Raw genomic sequence first — 18433 nt, 5'->3', positions numbered from 1 at the left:
CCTAGGATGAGATGATGAGATGGATGGATGGATGGGGTGAAAGGGCTTTGGGGAAGAGGGGAATGTCTGCTGAGGAAGGATGGGAGAGGACAGAAGACAGGGATGAATGGAATATGGTTGTATATGGATGATGTTGTGATGCATGAGTTGGAATGGGTGGGGGTAATGCAGGGTGAGGTAGTATGTGTATGAAAAATTTGACACAGCCTGAAGGGAATTCTCCCTGTCTTCTCCTTTTCTGCATGAGGGGAAGGAGAGGGGGGGGTCACTGATGTAATGAAGCGGCCTTGCTGTGGATGTGCCATGTCTTGCGACACTGCTTCTGACCCAAGGCAGTGGACAAGATGCAGGGATGACCCGTCATCCAGGAGTTGCCAAGATATGAGGGAGAGTAGAGGGTGGAGGGGAGTGGAGTGGAGTGTATTGGGGATGGAATGGGTGGGAATGGTTTATATGCCTGTTTTTTGGCTACCTTCCTTGTAAGGGGAAAAAAGCCTTTGGTATATGTATGTATGTGTGAATTTAGGACTTGACTGAACTTGGCTCCTTGTGTACAAATTGATGTATCTTGCAAAGCTTAATTTTATGCAGTTTTATAGTAAGAATACTATTTTGTTAGCACGATCTCAGTGATTAAATGTATGGTAGTTAAGGCAACTTGTTCACATCTTTACATCAGGAACAAATAATCTATAAAGTTGCTTTCCTTTAGCATGTTAATATTTGTTGGTTTGTTCTCTTAAGTATTTCACAATTATGAATACTCATTTTCATGTTTACTAAGAAGTAATATGTATTTTGTTTTCATTAATACAATGCACCACAAATGTAATGCAAGTATGTTGTTTTGAAATGTCTGTTCTACTGCATCTTTGTATTTAGTTGCACCTTGTTTGTGCAAGAATTTACTTGGCTGTCTAATAAATTTAATTTTTTCTAGTGACAGTAAAACTTTCTAATGTGCTACTGTTTGAAAATGTTCACTTTCCCAATTGTGACAGTCTAGACTGTTCACAGGTACCTTTTCTTCTGTTCTGGTGTCCATTACATGACTGGCATGACAAATGATGAGATCATCTACAACCCGTTGCCTCTGTACCATACAGCGGGTGGCATGGCAGGCATTGGGCAGGTCCTCATCTTTAACAACACAGCAGTCATCAGAAAAAAGTTCTCAGCCTCACGTTATTGGGTGGAGGCCAAGAATTATGGTTGCACAGTGAGGATGACTCCGTTTTGGAACTTAGTTCCTTTTACTTAATTCATTAGTATTAAAAAAGTTGTAGGTGCATGTGTTTTGAAAATTTAGTTTTAGAACTTTTGAGTATGTGGAGGATGCTTCACATTGATTTGTAGATATTTAACAATATAGTTGTTTTTAAATGCTTTTATTGCAGGTTGCTCAGTATGTTGGAGAGTTGTGTCGATACCTCTTGACACAGCCACCACGTCCTGAAGACAAACAACATAAAGTAAGATGTCACATATATTGCAAGGGTGGTTGTACTTCAATTTATGCATTTGTATATGTGAAATTGTTCTCATTCAGTACTTGGGTTTATGAAACTACAGTGTAAGCATTTCATTATTTAAATTCTTTTCTCTGTTGTACTGTTTAATATAGCTGAAAGGTGGACCTAGAATTAAAGGAGGTCCCAGTTTCATGAGTACACCTCTATGGTGGAATTCATTGTACTCAGAACAAAATCTATAAAGTATGCTATCGGATGAACATTGATAATTATTAGTTGTTCTCTGTAATCCTCAAGGTACGAATTATGTTTGGGAATGGAGTACGTGCAGAGATTTGGGAAGAGTTCACTGCACGCTTCAACAATCCATGTATCAATGAAGTATACGGAGCTACTGAGGGCATTGCAAATGTCAGTGAGTAATCCACGTGGTGCTAGAAATGGGTGGGGTGGTCAAATGGGTTTCCATCTCAGGTCACATTTTCTGGAGGGAGGCAGAGAATAGGAGATGTGAATGAAACCCATTAGAATTGGTGTCGGGGGTGTGGGGTAAGGGAGATGTCAAATAGGGTTCATCAGAGAATGCTGAAGTGATTTGGGCATATGGAAGAAATTAATTAAGAAAGACCGACTACTTGTGGAAAACAGAAGTGGGTGAAATGAGCCTCAGAGGGTGAAAGAATATGGATGGATGGGGACAAAGAAGCATTGGATGCAGTGGAATGTCAGTAAGTGGGAAAGAAAGTGCAGAATAGAAGTAAATGGATAAAAGGATGACTTGTTTTGAAGAGATTTCCTTCTCATCTTTTTCATAGATTACTTTGAATTGAGGAGGAGAGGGGTGGGGATAAACCAACTCCAGATTTTGGGCCCTGCTGTGGAAGAGATGTGCCTGGCTGCATTGCCTTCAACATCTGATATCTCTGCTATAGTTCCTTCCTGTCACCCTATACCTCCCTACTATTCCACTTATCTGCTGTTGACCTACTCTTGCATTAAGACCCCCCTACCCCCTTCAATACATTTATATTTCTTAAAAACTCTCTACACACTCTTTAAAACAATGTAAGATGCTTTCCTTTTTAACTTTTCATATCATCAGGGCCTTTTGCACTCACAAAAGAACTCTCCCATCACAGTTTCACCTTTGCCCACATCATTTTTAATGACAAAGATTACAAATGCGGAGCATGCCGATAGGAGACCTTTTGGTCCATATCTAGGTCGGATGGGAAAAAAAATCATAATAATAAGAAAACAATAAATACATACATATACCAAGGCTTTTTCCCCCTTTCAAGGGAGGTAGCCATAAAGGGAAAGGCATAAAAACACTCCCACCCATTTCATCCCTAAATACACTCCACACCCCTCCCACCCTCCCTCTCATCTGAGCACCTCCTGGATGACGGGTCATCCCTGCACCTTGCCCACCGCCCTGGGTCAGAAGCAGTGTCGCAAGACACAGCACATCCACAACAAGGCCGCTTCATTTAATCGGCGACCCCCCCTCTCCGTCCCCCTTTGCATATAAGGAGAGGACGGGGAGAAATCCCTTCGGGCTGCGTCAAAATTTACAATAAATAAACAATATATAAAAACTATAATAATGTAAATAACAAATAAAATACATAAATAAATGCATAGGTATAGTTAAATAATAAACAAACAGGTAAATAGTAAATAATAATAAATTGACATATAACTAATAATAAATGAAAATCAAACAGACAAATGATAACAAAACCCTATATACCTGGGCGCTAAAAACACCAACACAGATGTAGCTTAAATTGGGCTCCTTTCAAACTACGGGAGTGAGAGTGGACAAGGTGAACAAAAGTCACAGTGTGGGTGATCAAGTTTTAATTTATTTCCTTTTCCCACAAGTGCGTAATGCATGTTCAATTGTCGTATAAGTGCCATTTCATTTAATTTCATTTTATTGCATTTTATCTCTGCTCCACCACATATTTACACGTATTGTCACATCCCAACAGTAATATTCTTTCCTTACCTTGCCCCTTCACTGTTCCTGACACCCTACCCCCAGACTTTAATTCACCCTTCCCTTTCAGTTTTGTTTCACCCAATGCTAACACAGTGTCTTCTTACAAATGTACTGCCAATCTCTTCTCTTTTATTCTCATCCTTTTACCCACATCTAGTGACTGTTACAAGGGTTCTGGTTTGAACCCTCTCCCCAGACCCTCTTTTGCCATGTTTTCTTTAAGGAGAAAAATATCCTGTGGGCAGTGGATTGAATGGGGAAAAGGTTTTATAACCTTGTGAACACCCCCTATCAGGAGGCTAGGGCAGTGCCCCTTATAGATGACTTTGATGCAGAACTTAATGAACCATGCCCTTGGTCCAATTCACTGGCAGTAGGGTTTGAATTGCCTTAACCTTGACTTCTGCTGTAAATAGCAACAGTTTAACCTGCTCGGCCAGTGAGCACTTTGGTATACATGTCTTTACCTAATTTTAAAGGTAAATATGTTGTGTATGTATACAATCAGCACTAAAAGTATTGGCATGGTGCCTTTTTCTCCTGCAACACAAAAAAAAAGAAAATAATAATAATAAAATATTAACAAAAATATTTGGGGATACTTGCCAGCCTTTAATACTTTGTGGGGAGTCCTATCCTTTTCAAACAGTTCTCTAGGCATCGAGGAACTGGTTCAGAAAGGCTTTGAAGCATGTGGGGTTCCAAGTTGCCCTAGATGTCCTGAATCTCCTTTACAAGCTTTGGCACAGTTGCAGTGTTATGTCCTTGTAGCTGTCGCTTAAAGAGTCCCCAAATATTTTCATACATACATACATACATATACCAAGGCTTTTTCCCCCTTCCAAGGGAGGTAGCCACAAAGGGAAAGGCATAAAAACACTCCCACCCATTTCATCCCTAAATACACTCCACACCCCTCCCACCCTTCCTCTCATCTGAGCACCTCCTGGATGACGGGTCATCCCTGAACCCTGCCCACCGCCCTGGGTCAGAAGCAGTGTCGCAAGACACAGTACATCCACAGCAAGGCCGCTTCATTTAATCGGCGACCCCCCCTCTCTGTCCCCCTTTGCATATAAGGAGAGGACGGGGAGAAATCCCTTCGGGCTGCGTCAAAATTTACTCACACATACTACCCCACCCCCCCCCCCCCGCCCATTCCTCCTCCTGCAGTCACAACATCATCCATATACAACCATTCTCCACTCACCTCTGTCTTCCGTCCTCTCCCTTCCTTCCTCAACAGACATTCCCCTCTTCCCCAAAGCCCCCTTTACCCCATCCATCCACCTCATCCTAGGACGTCCCCTCATGTTCACTCCCTCCACATCTGCCTTCCATACCTCTTTTACTAGTCTTTCTTCACTCATTCTTTCCATGTGTCCAAACCATCCTAATATTCTTTCATCAACCCTCTCTCCCAAATCCTTTTTCACCCCTGTTCTCCTCCTCACCTCCTCATTTCTCACTCTATCTAGCCTAGTAACCCCCACCATACTTCTCAGACACCTCATCTCAAACACATTCAAACTCCTTCTCTCTTCTTCTCTTATGTTCCACGTTTCTGCCCCATACAGTGCTGTTGGCACAATCACTCCTTCATACAGTCTCCTCTTCGCATCCATTCCCAAAAGGTGGAGTGAAGGTGGAGGTAGAATGTAGATTGAGAGAAGCGAGTAAATGCCTTGGTGGTTTAAAGAGTGTAATGAGAAATAGACATTTGGGAAATATTTTCAATGGGGATTAAGCCCAGATTATTACCTGGCATGACCCCCGATGCTCATAGCCAAGGATGGCCCTGAGGCACCTGTTGCAGGAGTTGTGGGTTCTTTTCTTTCAATTCCTTTGCTTTGATTCTAAGTTCAGCTTCCACCTATCACTGAAGGACCTTAGACACTTCAATATGATTACACCTATGTAGGCATCATAAGGCATGAGTGTACATGAGGATGCTGGCATCAGCATCTTGATTATATATATATATTTTGTAGTTACCCCTGGATTGTGTGGACTGGTTTGATCACATTTTCAGTGTTTATTATTACATGTACCAAAGGCTTTTTCCCCCTTACAAGGGAGGTAGCCAAAAAGAAAAAGGCATAAAAACCATTCCCACTCATTTCATCCCTAATACACCACTCCCCTCCACCCTCTCTCTTATCCTGGCACCTCCTGGATGACGGGTCATCCCTGCATCTTGTCCACTGCCCTGGGTCAGAGGCAGTGTCGCAAGACACAGCACATCCATAGCAAGGCCGCTTCATTAAATCAGCAACCCCTCTCTCTCCATCCTCTCATGCAGAAAAGGAGAAGACAGGGAGAAATCCCTTCGGGCTGTGTCAAATTTTTCTCACACATACTACCTCACCTCCTCATTTCTCACTATCCAGCCTAGTAACTCCCATCATACTTCTCAGACACCTCATCTCAAACACATTCAAACTCCTTCTCTTATGTTCCATGTTTCTGCCCCATACAGTGCTGTTGGCACAATCACTCCTTCATACAATCTCCTCTTAATATGGAGTGGCAGGTCATCACGTCCTGAGGCCTTACATTTCTTTGTCCATCTCTGGACACTGCAGTGATATGCCAGTCTGGATCAAGATAGCTTTATTGGATTTTCCTGTCACATAGTAATGATATTGCTGTAATTTGGTCCTTTGTCAACTCTGAATCTCATGGCATTATCACACAATGAAAAAAAAAATAATAATAATAAAATAAAAATAAAAAAATAAATACAATACATACATATACCAAGGGCTTCCTCCCCCTTACATGGGAAGTAGCCAAAGTCAAAGGCATAAATCCACTCCCACCCATTTCATCCCCACATACTCCACTCCCATTCACTATCCCTCCCTCTTTTCTTGGCTCCTCCTGGATGATGGGTCATCCCTACATCTCACCCACTACCCTGGGTCAGAAGCAATGCAGCAAGACACAGCACATCCACAGCAAGGCCACTTCATTTAATTGGCGACCCTCTTTCTCCATCCCTTCATGCATACACATACTCTATCACCCCCATCCCCCACCCACTCCCTTCCATTACACCTTTTAATCCCCCAAGGCATTTACTTGCTTCTCTCAAGCTACATTCTACCACCACCTCCACTCCTTTCTTTCTCACCACATTTGCACCCAAGTATTTAAAGCTATCCACTTCCTTCAGTCTTTCTCCCTTAAACTCATTTCCAATTGGCTGTCATCCTCTGCCCATGTACATCTCATCCCTCCTTTGATCCTGCCACAAGTGCAGTGTTGTCAGCAAACAACAACTGGTTTATCTCCCATTTTTCTCTATTTTCTTTAACAGTCTCCAATCCCCAGCCCATTGCTCTTGCATTACCTCTCGAACCACCCCATCCATGTATAAATTGAAAAGCCATGGTGACATGACACATCCCTGGTGAATAACTGCAAATAACAACAGGAAAAACATGGGCCATGTCATAAAAGACAACTGACCCACTCACCATGAAGCACGTCAAGCAACTGAGATCCTCCTCCTTTTTATGGGAGTTATGCCCCACCCACTCTAACCCATGCCAGTACCATTGTCATTTTCTTTAGGTGGGTACAGGGGGTACTTGATAATTTGTCATAGGTATTGGCATCAATACCTTTGGCACTGACCGTATACTCTTTAAGTGCCACTTATTTTCCTTGAGTACCTATTCATTTCTAATTTCAACAAAGGGATTCATTGCCCAACCACCTCACAGATCAGGTAATGGCCGTGTTCAACACCTTTCAGTTGGACATTTTGCTACTTTTACATAATTTTTCCAGTATTAAAACGTTTAACATACTTTTCTTTGTTACAGTAAATATAGATGGAAAGACTGGTGCTTGTGGATTTCTCTCTGTGTTGGTTCCAGGAGCACTTCCTTGCTTGCTCATCAAAATAGATGAAACTACTGGTGAGCATATGAGAGATGAGAGCGGACTCTGTATAAAATGTGGACCAGGTAAGTGATCATGTTCATTTCCATTTCATGGATTTCAGGTGTGGGATATGATGGGTACCAAGGGAGGTATGTACAAGAGTGCTAGGTAGAAATTTCTGGTTGGTGAGTGATAGCAGAGGGAAATGCAAGGTGAGCAAGTTGTTTGCAGATGACGCTATTTGTGGTTGATTCTGAGGAGACTGAAGCAGTTAGTGATCAAGTTTGAAAAGGTCTGTGAGAAGAAGAGTTGAGAGTAAATGTGAAAGTAAAGTGATATGTTTACAAGGAGAGATAATTATGGTGGTTTGGACACAAGTCTGAAAGATGAGAGGTAAAAGAAGTAGAGAGTAGTATTTGGGGTTGCATGCGGCACTGAGTGGAGTAGATATAGAGGTGAATTATTGAGTGAAGGAGGCAAGTCCTGGAGATGTGTACCAAATGTCCCATATGAAATCACTACATAGAAGACAGAATATGTCGTCATACTGTCCAACACACAATTGAGACAGAAATACTTTCTTATTGTGTGACTTATGATTCACTTGTTGGTGTGGAATGTTGCAATTGAGAACTGAGGTTGCAGATTGGTGATTGATTGATAAAACTGATGTAACCAACCAAAGAAGAATGGAGAACAGGTGATAGTTTCCCTTGTGCATTTATCATAAAAAAACTACAGTACACATTTTACTTTTAATACTTTAAAGGTAGGGCATACACATTTATTTGAAGGTATATTTTTTGAAGGTTTTATGAAAGCTGTTGTATATGTTAAAGGCCCCTATCATACCTTTCATTTTTTATTTTATTATATTTTTCGGCCTTGCTTTACATTGACATACTTTAAACTGACAATCTCTGAATCCCCATCATCTCTAAAAAGGAACCCTTGTACAGCACAGTAATAAATCACTTCCTATTTTGAAATACAACTTCATGTAGACTTTTTCTTTGCATTTGCATAGGGTGAACCGCACACTTGCTGATTTATATACATGCACAACTTGGCATATATTTGCCATTGATGTGACTGACTAAATGATAATGGCACCAGAAAACAAATATGTGCCAAAGGAAGCAAAATGGAAGTTAGATAAATACATACATGTACCAATGGGTTTTTCCCCCTTACAAGGGAGGTAGCCAAAAAACAGGCATGAAATCCATTCCTACCCATTCCTGTATGTCAGTTTGTAATGTAGATTTCCCTATGCAATATTCCTGTTATCTAACTTCCTTCCACAGGGAGTTAGATAACAGAAATATTGCACAAGGAAGTCTACATTATAAACTGACATGTACTATACAAGCAAGATCAACCTGCCTTAGCCCAAGAAGGTGCATGAGTATATACATTGGCTTTTAACTAACCTATATATTTATCTCTTCAATAGGTGAACCAGGAGAATTTGTTGGCAAAATCAAGAAGAATGACCCAGTAAGAGATTTTGATGGCTATGCTGACAAGAAAGCAACACAGAAAAAGATAGTCAGAGATGTCTTTACTAAAGGGGACTTTGCTTTTGCATCAGGTGAGTAGTTTAATTTTTTGGGGAGAAGTTAAAGGTTAAAGTTCCTCTTTATAATAAGGAAAGATGAGGTGAAATTAGTTGTTAGAATGATGAGAGCAGGTAAGGCACCTGAGTTAGATGGGTATCATGTGGAGTGCCTAAAAAAAGGAGGTACAGTGATGGTGGACTGGCTGGTGAGGTTATTTCATGTTTGTCTAAGAGGGTAGAGTGCTGGAGGAGTGCCTGTATAATTCCACTTTACAAAGGAAAATGGGACAAGTAGTTCCAGAGGGATCAGTTTGTTGAGTGTAGTTGGGAAGGCTTATGGGAGGGTTTTGGTTGAAAGGATTAGGAGAGGAACTGAGGGAGTAATTGGTGAGGAACAGTGTGAGTTTAGGACAAGTAGGGTTGTGTGGATCAGATTTATTTGGTAAGGCAGGTATGTGAGAAAGCTTTAGAAAAAGGCAAGAATTTTGTTTTGGGGCCTTTATAGATTTGGATAAGGCTTATGACGGTAGACAGGAAGTCACTGTGGGAGGTATTGTAGATACATGGAATAGGAGGAAAGCTATTAAAAGCAGTGAAAAGTTTTTACGAGAATAGTAGAGACTGTGTTAGAATTAGAAATAGAGCGAGTGAGTTGTTTGAGGTAAAGGTGGGACTTTGCCAGGGATGTGTTGTCACCTTGGCTGTTCAATTTTATATGGGTGGGCTGGTATGAGAGGTAGACGCAAGGGTAATGGGCCAGGAATTGGAGATGGTTAAAGAAAATGGAGAAAAATGAGAGATAAGCTGACAACACTGCGCTTGTGACAGGATTAGAGGAGGGATTAAGGAAGTTAGTTACAGAGTTTGGGATGGTGTGTGAAAGAAGGAAGTTGAAGATAAATGTGGGTAAAAGTAAGGTGATGAGATATACAAGGGGAGAATGTGGTAGTGAATTGGGAGTATTAACCGCTTTGGTACGTTGCTGCCTTTGTGAGCGTCATGAGGCACGAGTGGGTACACAAGGATGCCTGCATTGGGGTCTTAATTTTATTTATATATATGTATATATTTTTTTTCTAGTTGTACATGAGTTATTCCCAGATTCTGCGAATTGGTTTGATCACGTTTTCTGTGTTTATTATGACTTAGAGTAAAAGAGAATGAGTAATAGAGCAGTGACTATATTTCATAATGTAAGTAGTGTGGTGCAAATTACACATGGCAGCCAATACTGTGTGCATGAACTTGAGTCATACTGAAGTGGTTAAAGGAGAGAGAATAGAGGAAGTGGATAGCTTTAGATACTTGGGTGAGAATGTGGTGGGAAAGTGTAGATTTGGAGTTAGGATCTACTTTGGATGGTTTGGTGAGGCAAACAAGGTGAAAGTCCGTTCATTTTAATGTCTCAGTCTTACAAACAAGAGCAACCTCTGAGGAAGACTTGAGGGGTTGCCAGATTCTAATTTACACAGGTACAAGTAGACTGTTGCTGCAATAATACATTATTTTCTTATATCTACAATTTACAGTGCATGGACTGAGTCAGGACTCTCAGTATCCATGCATGGGATATATCTAGATAAGATTGACAATAAATAGAGAACATAAGAGAAATATATGATAAATTAAATGTTGATGAAAGTTGATCTGGTAGGATGGCAATGACGAATGGAGAAGTATCTATTGTCTCCATAGGTGTTTGGGTGTAGTTTGAAACTCCTGGCATGTCTGGTCACTGTTCAGATCCAATGACAATGGAGTGTCCCTTAGGAATCAAATCCGAGGACAATAGAGGATCCCCTGAGAGTTGTCTGGAGATGGAGTTCCTTTTTACCTTACATGTGTGCGTACGTATGCACGCTAAGCATCTAGGATTTGACTCTTCCTTTCCATCATCTTGCAACAAAGGGAGGAGTGGAGGTGGAATGTAAATTGAGAGAAGCAAGGAAATGTCTTGGAGGATTAATATGTATAATGAGATAGACATTTGGGAATTATTGTGCTGACAACACTGTATGGGGGCAGAAACATGGAACATAAGGGGGAGTTTGAATATATTTGAGATAAAGTGCCTGAGATACTAGGCTGGATAGAGTGAGAAACAAGGTGAGCAGAGCAAGGGTGGAAAGGGAGTTGGGAGATAGGATTGAGGAAAGAGTATTGGAATGGTTTGGACACTTAGAAAGGACAAGTGAAGAAAGATTAGTAAAAGAGATGTGGAAGGCAGAAGTGGAGGGGATGAACAAGAGGGGGTGGCCAAGGATGAGATGGATGGATGGGATAAAAGGGACATTAAGAATGAATGAATGTTGAGGAAGGAAGGGAGAAGGCAGAAGATGGGTGAGTAGAGAATGGTTGTGTATGGATGATACTGTGATACATTGGAAAGGGTGGAGGGAGTATGAATGATTTATGACGTAGCCCTAAGGGATTTCTCCCCATCTTCTCCATTTCTTCAAGAGGGGACGGAGAGAAGGGTCGCTGATTAAATGAAGTGGCCTTGTTGTGGATGTGATGTGTCTTGCTACATCGCTTCTGACCGAGGGCAGTGGGTGAGATGCAGGGATGACCCATCATCCAGGAGGAGCCAAGATAAGAGGGAGGGAGAGGGATGAATGGGCACGGAACATGTGGGGATGGAATGGTTAGGAGTGGTTTTATGCCTTTGTTTTTTTGGCTACCTCCCCTGTAAGGAGGGAAAAAGCACTTGGTATATGTATGTATATATAAAGAATACAGAGTAGCAGTCAGAATAATCTTAAGCCTTGCTTAATTCTTTTAAAAATTTTACCCTTTTTGCAGGAGATATATTGGTGCAAGATGAATATGGCTACTTATACTTCAAGGACCGCATGGGAGACACTTTTCGGTGGCGTGGGGAAAATGTTTCTACCACTGAGGTAGAAAGTGTTGTCTTCAAAGAAGCTGGCAGTCGTGATTGTGTGGTCTATGGGGTAGAGGTGAGGCAAGAGTTTGTGTGTGTAGTACAGATTAACTGCTGTTCTAATTATTCTAAAATAAAAATCCAGTCTTGGCACTGAAGTGTGGAGCATTGGGTAATGTCTTGCCTCAGACTTAAGAGGCCCAGGTTTGCCCCCAAATATGTACCAAACATGTGTTTACACTTCATCTCTGTGCAGTTACAGATATACAAGTGCAGAGACCAGTGATACATTTCAGTGATAGCATAGTCAATATTGTTGACCTTGATTATACTGGTGTCAAAATATATTTACCACAACAGCCATTTCAACATGCCCAAAATGTCATATATTATACATATATCAATTGCTTCACACTCACCCCCACCCCTATAAACAGGGTGGCTAAGTCAAAGCATATTTAGTAATCACACCAACTAGCTTAGCTTCCTCTTTCCTTCACTCACTACAAACCTTTGCCTAGCAACCTCATATCTACCTCCCTTGCCTTCCATTCCATATACATGTTGAACAACCATGGTGATGTTGCACAAGCCTGGTGCAGTCTCCCCTTTGTCTCAAACCACTACTTGGGTTAATATGTTTGCCCACCCTCAACAAACTTTCCCCAGTCTTGTACATCTGTAACAGCTATCATAACTCTTGTCTGTTGGCTGTCATATACCTCTAAATCCACAAAAACCTGAAAAACATCCCTACCCTTGTAAAAAAAAAAATTCATATACCTTAAAATCCCCTCTAGGGTATTGACTGAATGTTATTGTAGGTTTAAAAGTTGCTCAGTAGAATGCAGCTGATACTTTAGGGTCTTTATGGGGCACTCCTACAGACCAGAGCCACAAATCATTTTGTCTGTGGGAGAGGAAATCTCTATTCATAGAGAAATTATGCTTCTTTATTATACTGCTACTGTCCTGTACCACTTCTCTGAATATACATTTCCTTTTTTGCCAAACCTCATGGTACAGGAGAAAGAACACTGCCACCAATTGTTCCCACTTGAGCCATAAAAGTTGGGGGGGGGGGGAAGAGTCTGGGAGTTTTCGAACCAAAACTCTAAAGTTTGGATCTTTTAATGTGTGTGGGTGTGGTGTAGATGAGGGTAAAAGGGAAGAGGCAGGCAATGAGAAGATAGATGTGTTGGCATTAAGTGAACATACATACATATACCAAGGCTTTTTCCCCCTTCCAAGGGGGGTAGCCAAAAAGAAAAAGGCATAAAATCATTCCCACCCATTCCATCCCTGAATACACTCCACACCCCTCCACCCTCCCTCTTATCTTAGCACCTCCTGAATGACGGGTCATCCCTGCACCTTGTCCACTGCCCTGGGTCAGAAGCAGTGTCGCAAGACACAGCACATCCAACTAAGTTGAAAGGGAGGGACTAGTCAGAAGCAATGCAGCAAGACACAGCACATCCACAGCAAGGCCGCTCATTTAATTGGTTACCCCCCTTCTCCATCCCCTCATGCAGAAAAAGAGGAGAGGGGGAGAAATCCCTTTGGGCTGCATCAAAATATTTTTTACACATACTCCCATGCATCACAGTATCACTCATACACAAAAACTCTCCACTATCTTTGGTCTTCTTCCTTCCTTCCTCAACAGACATCCATCTTCCCCTTGGTCACCCCCTCATGTTCACTCCATCCACACCTTTTATCTGTGCAATTTTCCTTTTCCAAATCTACACTGCTCTCTCCCAGTTACTCTCCTAAACTTTTCAATGAATACCTTACCACCTACACTTAATAGACCGATTCTACGAAGATTACATTCATATTTACCCCATTTCCCTTGTTTAGTGGATCTACACAGGCACTCCTCTAGAATATTGGAGCACTTCCTTCCCTTAGATACACATTAAACAATCTCACTTGACATTCCACCATTACTTCCTTTGCTGTATACCTCATGCGACATCTAATCCAAGTGCTTTCAGATTATAGTTCAATGCTCCTTATATCTACTTTTTCCTATAATCCTGCCTTTCACCTCTCAGTCATAACAATAGAAGTAATAATATTTTTCTTTGCAGGTTCCTGGTGTTGAAGGTAAGGCAGGGATGGCAGCCATTGTAGATCCTAATCGTGAAGTGGACCTTGATATGTTCCTGAAAGGAATCCAAAGAGCTCTCCCATCCTATGCAAGACCTTTGTTCCTACGCATGCTCACCGAAATTGATGTCACAGGTAGGTCTCTTGGTAAAAAGAATTTCACACTGTATTTGTATTTTTTGTGGTGGATACATAGAGATTGAAGCAGATGGTGACTTGTGTTTGGAAAGGCACACAAGAGAAGAAAGTTACAAGTGGATGTAGACAAAATTGACAAGGTAGGGGTTGCTAGGGAGAAAGGGCCTTTGGTATAAGTAAAAGTTCTTCCTTACAGTTGTATTACAATGATTAATACTATATATCATTAGAACAATTTATATGTAGTTTATTTTTTTTAACAGGAACATTCAAGCTAAAGAAGCTAGACTTGCAGAAACAAGGATTTGAAGTCAATCACATAGAGGATGACCTTTACTTTTTAGATAACAAGGCTGGAAAATATGTATCTCTTACTGAAGACTTGTACACCAGGATTTGTCAAGGTCAAGCAGGGCTGTAATTTAATGTACAAGAACAAATTATACTAAATTTTAACATTTGAAGTGTTGAATTTGGAGAAATTGTATATTACTAAATTTCAAGTTTCAAAGGAGATTTTTATAGAGGTATTCAAACTCACCTATGACACACTTGGGTACACGATGGCAGCATTCATCTATCACAAGGAGTGTAATTTATCTTGGCTAACCCCTTTATAAGGGTCTCCCTATGTTAAACACACCCATTTAATACTTACGTCATCTCCTCGTATACTGTATATGCTCACAAGTGCTCATAGTATCAAGTACTTATGTGCATTTATTGATACATCAGCTGAGACAATCTCATTAGCGAGTTTGGTCTTCTTTTAACCCCTTCGATACAATGATGCCTACATAGGCGTCATGAGGATTAAGTGGGTACGCGAGGATGCCGATGTCGGCGTCTTGATTATATTATAGTTGTACCTGTATGACCCCCATACTCTGTAAACTGGCTTCATCATATTTTCTATGGTTATCAAAATTCACGGGTGAAAGAGAACGAGCAATACAGCGGTAACTTTTATTTTTTATAATGCGAGTATTATGACGCAACATCGCACGTCTGGCAGCTAATGCTGCCCGCGAGATTTTGGCCCATATTGAAGGGGTTAAATGTTTGTCCCCTTTATAGTTGGATAACATAATGCTTTGTAATTCAGCTTCATTATGGAATGACACTTTTATCCCACATCCATCCTATACTCATCATTACCCCTCCCTTCCTAGGACCTCAAAGATGAAAGGTTGTCTATAGCAGTGGTTCCCAAACTATCTTACCTGACACCCTTTTTGCTTCCAGTAGACCCTCACGCTCCCACTCCCTCTTTTGTTCATGTGAAATGATTCTTGCATGTATTTCCTAGCATTGTTCAGGAAAACAGATTTCTGTTTGTATTAAGTTTTAATAATGAAAGCCACTCAAACAAATAATAGTACATTCCAGACATTTTTCTAAGTAACTAAAAACGAAACATTTGGTTCAAAGGGAGCGAGAAAAAAAAAGTTTGAACATTAGCAAATTGTGTTTGATATTGGTGACGTGTCCAAAACATGCAAGGAGAACTAACGTAATAGAAAACGGGTTGGAGTGACCGCTATAATTATACTTTGCATGTGTGTAATGGCAGTTATTTGTTCTTTGAATGATTTTATTATTCTAATTAAACAAATATTTTTTAGCAGATGACTTCACGCCCCCCTTGTATCCCCCTAGTTTGGGAACCACTGTTATATAGGAACTCCACTCCTTCAGTGAAAATAGTTTACAGAACAAATGAGAAGAGTGGGCATGGGCAAGGAGGGAGAAAAAAAAGAAAAAATTATCTTCTGCCCTGTGTGTGGGTGATGAGGATAAGTTGTCCACTTGCTGGAGGACGTATGGCATACAAGTAAAACAAAATATATCCATGTATTTGAGGCAAATGGGATTTTAAGTATAGAGAACAATTATATTACTGGTAATTTCATTTGTTATGGCATTTACACTAATTTTGAATCTTGTTACATAAGTTGAATAACAAAACATCTCTAGTCAGTAAGAAATCAAAATAAACACCAGTATCTTTGGTGTTACTATGTTTAGAATGTGTTTACTAATGTTTTAAAACAATCATAAAAATATATTTCAAGACCCACTCTACATGTTCCACAACCCCCTTCCCCTCATAATTTCTTATTTGGGAACCTGACCCCAATACATTATTTCTACAGAAAAAAAAAGTGAAAACACTTGGCAAAAGTCAGGTTCTCACTTCACTCTCACATTTTGCATCATTTATTCTTTGCTTATCAGATTCCTCCTGTATCCAAGCCCCTTTACCTTGTCCATCCATCTTATTCTTGTTTTTCTGCTACATTTATTCCACCCACTCATTTTTCACACAAGTTTTTACCATACTTTCCATCTGCCCACCAAGTTAATCTTGTAGTTTGCCAGCCAGTCTTCAAAATAACTTGTGATGATTTGGTTTAACATGGCACATCCCCTATCAGAAGGCTAGGATAGTGCCCCTTACAGAAGATTTTGTAGTGTGGAATTTAATGAACTTTGACCACCATCGCAAGTAGCAACAAAAACTTGCTTGGTCAGTGAGCATTCAATTGTTATTTGTATGGATGTTTTAAATTCATGCACAAATGCAGTCTTCCATATGCTTGTACCTTAGGAGTATTTTAAGGGCCCACTACTATTGTTGAATACTGTTAAGAACTACTGGAATTTATATAGTTTTCTAATGAACATTCATATGCAGGTTACCTATGATAAAATGGTAAAGCACCTAATCCTACCCAAAATGATTAAATATATGCAATATTTGAAAATAGTCTCTTTAAATTTTGTACACCAGATAATTTGTTGGTGTAAGATATAGTGCACAAAGAAGCCACTACACAAGAGTGAGACTTTGTATTTGTTGAAGCATGCATTTCCAGTATATACAGATTGGGAATGTATTCCCCCAAGGGGACAGTGTCTCCCCTAGTCTCCTCTATAGTTGCTATTTATATTTGTGAATTATGGTTATCTTGCATATTTGGTGTAGGTTGTCAGTTAGGTAATATGTTTGGGATTTATAGAATACTATTCGTGTGTTGCATTGCAATGGATGGCTATCATTAGTGGATGTGCCTTGACATGATGTATGTATTGGAGTTACATATATGTAGGTTAGTAGTACAAGGAAATGGTTAATCATCTGTCTGGTGACAATATGTACTTGTGTCTGGAACTTCCAGGTGGTGCTGGTGTGATGTGTTGCATCTCTGAGTCAGATGTTTATGATTAGAAAGTGTGAGGTCAGCAAGACTGGGTAAGGATTGACAAGGCCAGAGCCTGTCAGGCACTTTCTTGCATGCATGTGATATCATGTGTATGGAAACATTGCCTCCCTGCCCTCTTTGAGGTATGTCCTCATACCTTGGGTTAAGGTTGAGATGATGGGGGTTAGGCACAATTGCAAAGAGGATGTGTCATGTCACTGGTGGGAGACATTTGCATTGGTAATATCTTTTCTGTGAGATTTCACTTTCATTTATCTTGCACAATGTTCAGGTAGGACTATAGTGTAGGAGTATGGAATTATTTCTAATGGATTGAAAATATGTATAGAATTCTTTTTTGTTATCTCTGAGAAATATCTAATATCTATCCTAATGTTGCATAAAATTGACATCTTGAGAATGTGTCTTTCTTGAATTTTGTGCAAGGTCATTCTGTATGTTGGTTGGGTTAATCATTTATATCAGAGATGAGTTGGGAGTTATATATTATCTTGATCTTTGTAAATGTATTAATCCTGGGTCACAATCTGAAGTAAGGTAGAGAAGATTTTTTATAGATGGAATTGGTTTGGTAAGGGATAGTTAATAGCATGTTAACCTTTTGAAATGCACGATATCTTGTGGGAGGAATATTTAGTAAAAATGCATGGTTTCTGCTTTGTGTGTTATTTTATTTTACTGTGTTGAATTTTGGTGACTGCCTATGAATCTGCCTTGGGGTGGGTGGAATTTGCCGAGGTGTTCATATTACTAGGTGTGATCATCTGAAGTAGTTTAAAGTTAATGTAGCCTTTGGTATTTTATAGAATGTTTGAAAAAATACCTTACTTTTAAAATATACTTGGAAATGTTTGGTATGTTTCTATATATATTTTTTTTGTTTATGCATTTTATGTTAAGTTTGTTATAGATTATTTCTATTGATATATTTGTAAATAGTTGTATATTTGATTCTTGTTGGTGTATCTCTATTGGCTAATATGTGTGATAATTTCTTTGTTTCCATTGGTATTTGGGCATTTGTGAATATGATTTTCTTAGATTAGATTGTAAATTTCTATTCAAATTAAATGTCTGTATTTGTGTAGTTATGTGTATACACTGTTATATTAAATATAAAGATTTTAC

General features: G+C 40.0%; 2 protein-coding genes across 5 annotated transcripts in view; one reads left to right on the top strand and one right to left on the bottom strand.

Annotated features, from left to right (window-relative positions):
* Positions 1-18432, top strand: part of LOC143026502 (long-chain fatty acid transport protein 1-like) — a 63940-nt gene extending 45508 nt beyond the window's left edge. For all 3 annotated transcript variants that reach the window (XM_076187018.1, XM_076187016.1, XM_076187017.1), the window contains 8 exons: positions 1018-1219; positions 1398-1472; positions 1770-1887; positions 7317-7460; positions 8834-8971; positions 11741-11898; positions 13922-14075; positions 14342-18432. In XM_076187018.1, coding sequence (XP_076043133.1) covers positions 1018-1219; positions 1398-1472; positions 1770-1887; positions 7317-7460; positions 8834-8971; positions 11741-11898; positions 13922-14075; positions 14342-14499 — 1147 coding nt within the window. In that variant the 3' untranslated portion in view covers positions 14500-18432. The remainder of the gene's footprint in view (positions 1-1017; positions 1220-1397; positions 1473-1769; positions 1888-7316; positions 7461-8833; positions 8972-11740; positions 11899-13921; positions 14076-14341) is intronic.
* The window catches only part of LOC143026503 (large ribosomal subunit protein uL11-like), a 49489-nt gene continuing 32428 nt past the window's right edge, over positions 1373-18433 (bottom strand). For both annotated transcript variants that reach the window (XR_012966493.1, XM_076187021.1), the window contains one exon: positions 1373-1452. The gene's annotated coding sequence lies outside the window, so the exon portion shown is untranslated. The remainder of the gene's footprint in view (positions 1453-18433) is intronic.

This window comes from Oratosquilla oratoria, chromosome 6 (assembly GCF_046742065.1).
Source record: "Oratosquilla oratoria isolate Oo_2021 chromosome 6, ASM4674206v1, whole genome shotgun sequence".
Taxonomy (NCBI): domain Eukaryota; kingdom Metazoa; phylum Arthropoda; class Malacostraca; order Stomatopoda; family Squillidae; genus Oratosquilla; species Oratosquilla oratoria.
The sequence above is the reverse complement of the archived record's forward strand: the minus strand, read 5'-3'. Positions and strand labels throughout refer to the sequence as shown.